This window comes from Equus quagga, unplaced genomic scaffold, assembly GCF_021613505.1.
Source record: "Equus quagga isolate Etosha38 unplaced genomic scaffold, UCLA_HA_Equagga_1.0 70555_RagTag, whole genome shotgun sequence".
NCBI lineage: Eukaryota > Metazoa > Chordata > Mammalia > Perissodactyla > Equidae > Equus > Equus quagga.
Genome location: NW_025801750.1, coordinates 1 through 4,569, shown reverse-complemented (window position 1 = coordinate 4,569; position 4,569 = coordinate 1). Strand labels below are relative to the sequence as shown.

The 4,569-nt window shown below is 51.0% G+C and overlaps 1 protein-coding gene across 2 annotated transcripts; it reads right to left on the bottom strand.

The window, feature by feature from the left end:
* Positions 1 to 746: 746 nt before the first annotated feature.
* Positions 747 to 4,563, bottom strand: IRF2BP2 (interferon regulatory factor 2 binding protein 2). Of its 2 annotated transcripts, none has more exons than XM_046651353.1 (2): positions 3,458 to 4,563; positions 747 to 2,857 (listed from the first exon to the last, which is right to left on the bottom strand). In XM_046651353.1, the coding sequence occupies exons 1-2, from the start codon at positions 4,506 to 4,508 to the stop codon at positions 2,142 to 2,144; spliced, it is 1,767 nt and encodes a 588-aa protein (XP_046507309.1). In that variant the 5' UTR covers positions 4,509 to 4,563; the 3' UTR covers positions 747 to 2,141. The 2 variants fall into 2 exon arrangements, with proteins under 2 accessions (XP_046507309.1, XP_046507310.1); XM_046651354.1 differs by having other exon boundaries at positions 3,506 to 4,563.
* Positions 4,564 to 4,569: the final 6 nt, after the last annotated feature.

Genomic DNA, 4,569 nt, shown 5'->3' with positions numbered 1-4,569 from the left:
TGGATAGACTTATTCAAAATAGTAGGATGGTTCTTTATTCATCTTTTTGGAAAGCATATCTGTATTAAGATCGCAAAACATACAGATAGCCACCACGAATCAGGTCAAACGACTGATCAACTTGTAACATCTATGAGGTCAAATTCCAGTTTATAATAAAGTGCCTAGATACACATTTATACAACAAACCATAATAGTTGAATTCTTTACAAATGTCTTTCTGGGCATGTAAAACTGACTCTGTGTTTCTGCATGTGTGCATTTACATAAGAGAAACCAGTCTGAGTCATAGATACTCCAATTAAAAAAAAAAAAGTTTAACAACATACTGGTTAATCATGCAAGTCTGTTTGGAATATAACAATGACCGGTAACGTGAATTTGCACAGCATTAATAATAGGTGCACTCATTCAAAACACTACAAAAAAATACTGTATTTGGTGCAGTATCTGATTTTCAAGTGTTAATAACTCGACCATTAAAAAATATTTGAGCAATTTAAAAAAGAAAAACAAAAACATACCTAAAAAGAATCCAAAGTGGGTAACAATCTATATTTTCAAATTAAAATAGAAGCTAGGTTGTGAATGAAACACAGAAGTTGTAGTAGACCTTGAAGCCATGATTCAGCCTAATGATACGGCCAAGTTACAAACACCTGAACATAAAAGGACTTAAAATAGTGTTCCTGTCAATGTTAAATCATAACAGCACAAAAGAAAAACCAGTATCACTGTGAGACAGCTATTTCTAATAACTGATGATTTATTGGTTAAAAAAAATCACTTTACTGATGCAAAATAGTGATCAAAAGAAATTAGTTTACAAAAGTCTCCTAAAAATAGTTTGAGAGGTGGGGCCTGTCTATTACGTAAAACTCTTTTAATTTTCACTAGTTTATCATTTTTTTCCAGAAGAACAGTATTATTCACTTGGTATTTCAAACACATCTAAGAAGGAAATTACAGGTTTCCTCCACCCCCATTCGGGCTGTCACTGATATGCCCACGGGCAGTCCTGGCAGCACCAGGCGCTGTTACTGTCATTGTACCATACTGTATTTAGCACTCACTAGAAACGGGTGTAGGTGATAGTATCAACAGCAATAGCACTGCAGGTAAATGATAAAAAACAAAACAAAACACAAAACAGAAACGAAACCAATCCCACAATCTCCAAGTTCACCTGGACTGTAACTTCTCTTGAGACTCTTTTCAAAGGAAATGACAACAGCAACAACAAACAGAGCTCTAGGGTGTTTAAAAAGATGAAGTGGCGCTGCAGAGCCAGGCTCTGTTCAAAGATGGCAGTGCCATCTTGTACACACCACCATCCATTGTCACCGCCTTCCGTCACTGAATTGTGTTATTATGTAACCAACTAGCATGCAGCATTGTAATCTTACAACTGATCACGTGGGCAGTGAACAGTGGTCAACTTTGCCTTAAAAAAGAAAAATCCCCCCCACCCCCACCCCAAAACCACACAGTCCTCAAAATCTCTCAGCAGCAACTCTCAGGCAGTCATCAATATCCCAACAACTGAACTTTAAGAAGAAAACAGAGAAAGAGTCAAAATCTATTTTCCTATTACTCTAAAATGACAATGTTTTGGGGTAAACTTGGTGATTTTTCCCAGTGGCATGCCCACTTCACAACAGTGCCCCTTTCACTCATTTCCTTTCCTTCTCCACCAACTGGCCTCCAGCCTGAGAAAGGGGCCAGAATAAGGAATAACAGACAGTAAGGCAATCTTACAATGTCAGAAAATGTATTTGGCTTTTTTTTTTCTTTTTAAAATAAGTGCATACAAATACAGCTAGAAGCATTTCTGATTTGCCAAGTGCTCTAAAAAAGCAGCGCAAGTCACAGCCTACATTGAACGTTAACTGTCACCAGGATAATAAAGCACAAAGATATGCTAATAACGTTAACAAAAGAAGAAAATGCCTTTATAAGTACATACCTTTTGTCGTCAAAAAAAATATAAACACAATGTATTCAAAAAAATCAAAATTATACAGCCATGTTTATGAAGTCTACATTTCCCTTGTCTTGGATATATATATATATGGAGATATATATACAATTCAAGCAGTTTTAGTTAAGGGTAATCATTGGGTTTTTCTGAAACCGGAAAGTCACGAGTCTCTCTCTTTTTTCACTTTCACATCTCCAGCAAGGATGGTTGCAATTTCCCCTTGCATAAAGGCCCAGGGGACATTGGAGCCCACAAGAGGGCATTTTTCCCCACTGGGACAATAGACCTCTCCACTAGCTCCCTGCTGTTTGATGCTTTGTCTGGAGCAAGGGAAGCAGAACTTGTGCGAAGGGACGGACGGGCACTGCACAAAGTGGGTGTCCTCAAGCCGCTCGTGGCAGAGGGTGCAGCACAGGGGGGCACTGGCTGCCAGAGAGGAGTCCGGGAGGCTGGCGGGGTGCACTGGCTCCAGTCCTCCGGTGCTGCCTGCCCCCTGGCTCCCCACCTCTCTGGGGCCTAGCCTTCTTTGGTTCATAGAGGACGGAGAGGGTGGACTGCTGCTATTCCTCCTGGTAGTGGAGTGAACCTGGTTGGCATCTTTCGAGGCATGACTGCCCCCTGCATTGTCTGCTACTAAGATCAGGGCTGCCATGGGGGACTGGCCATTCTGTGCCGCTTCAGGCGGTGTGGTCCGGTTGGAATGAGGTGAGGCAGTGGGTGGTGGTGGAGACACAAAAGAGGATGTAGGAGTAATGGGGATCTTGAGCCCTTCTGTGGACGTGGACAGCCAGGGCTGTGCCTCTCCATTGATCTTGGGAGGCCCAACTTCACCTTCTGGTTCTGGAGAAGGCTTCCTTTTCCTTGCTGTTCTTGCAACTGGAAAAACAAAGAAACGAGAGAGAAAAAAGAGGAAATGAATAAGCACGCAAGGAAAAGGATCTTTCTTTGACTAACGTCAAACAAAACTCACTAAAGAATTTCAATTCCCTAAAAACTTGTACATAAAAACTCACATGAGTTTCAAGCGCACGTGCAACTTAGAACACTTAAGACTTACGGGGCTCTGAGGCAGTATACCAATTTGAAAAAAAAAAAGAAGCTACAGAAAACGGCATGAATATAATGGCCCGTTTCCACACATGCATGCATGTACCCAGGCTCAACTGTGCATACGACTGCTAACGTCCCCCAACAGGTTAAAAGGTGACTAGTGCCCTCATGCTCCGATCCAAGAATGTGCTGGGAAAGGAAAACCCTGTGTCAGTGCCTATCAGCCTAGTCTGACTCATCTCTGTTATGCTGCTTCAGCACATGAACACGTTGCCACTAAGCACTGGTTCCGCCTCAGGCAGATCAGGAAGTTGGGTGTTTGTTGTTTCTGGGCCGGGACGGAATGGTGAATGGAAAGAGCACCCCCTCCTCGGGCCTGCGCCCCCTCTTCTCCCCTAGAGCCCCTCACTCCACAGCCGCCCCTACCTGCTTTAGACCCGTTGGCCCCGTTGGCCTCGAAACCCAACAACCTGCCTGCAGTCAGGGCCGGCTCCTTCTTAAACTTGCTCTCGAAGGGCCCCGAGTGGCCGTGCTGGTGCAGCGCCAGCAGCGTGTCGCGCACGGTCTTGGGCCTGTTGACCCAGTCCTGCTCTCCGGGCCCGCGGCCTTTGCCGGCGCCCTCGGGGCCCAGCTCGGCGGCCCCGGGCGCGCTAGACAGGCTGTCGGCCGGGCCGCGGTGCGAGGGTGGCGGCGGCGGCGGCTTCTCCTTGGCCGCCGCCTCGCGCGGCTCGTGCTCCGCGGCCGCGCTGCTCGACACGGACGCCGGCCGCTTGTGGGCGCCCAGGTCGGCGGGCGGTGCCGAGCCCAGGCCGGCGGCCGCGGCGCCCGACACGGCGGCCAGCGAGGCGGCGGCGCGGCCGCTGAGCCCCAGCGCGGCGGGCAGCGGCGTGGCCGAGCCGTTCATGAGCGGCACCAGGGTAGGCGGCACGGCGTGGCCGCGCCGCGGGTTCGGGCTCTGGCGGTTCAGCTCGGGCGGCTCCTCCAGCTTGGAGAAGCCGTTGGGCACCAGGATGCCGTTCACGGGCGGCGGCTGCGGCGTCGGCGGCTGGGCCAGGCCCGTGCCCGGGCGGCTGCCGCCGAAGTCGGAGCCGAGGCGCGGGGGCCGCTCGGCGGCGGCCGCCAGCGGGTAGCGCTCCAGGGCCTGCGGCGCGCGCGGGGCCGCCTCAGGGCCGCCGTGGCCGAGCTGCTGCTGCTGCTGCAGGAGAAGGTCCTTGGCCGAGAGCGGCGGCGGCTTGGCGGCGGCCGGGCCCGCGGCGCCGGGCGGGGAGCGGCCCTCCGGGAAGCAGCCGTGCGCCCGCTTGAGCTGCCGCGCCGTCTCGATGACGAACTCGACGCGGTCGGCGCCCTCGTAGTTGACGCAGCCGCGGCACACGGGCTCGGTGAAGTCCCAGATCATGGCCCAGGGCATGCGGGGCAGGTCACACAGGTAGCACGACTGCCGCCGGGACGCGGCCGCCACCGCCACCGCCGCGGCCATGTCCGAGGAGCCCGCGGCGCTGGCGGCGGAGGAGGAGGAGGAGGGGGCGCCGCCGCCCCCC

Bases quoted from the DNA above. Each gene is read 5' to 3' on its own strand.
- IRF2BP2 (XM_046651353.1), bottom strand. From the start codon at position 4,508: ATGGCCGCGGCGGTGGCGGTGGCGGCCGCGTCCCGGCGGCAGTCGTGC. The intron at 2,858-3,457 runs GTAGGGGCGGCT...TTGTTTTTCCAG, and splicing joins GGCCAACGGGTCTAAAGCAG to TTGCAAGAACAGCAAGGAAA.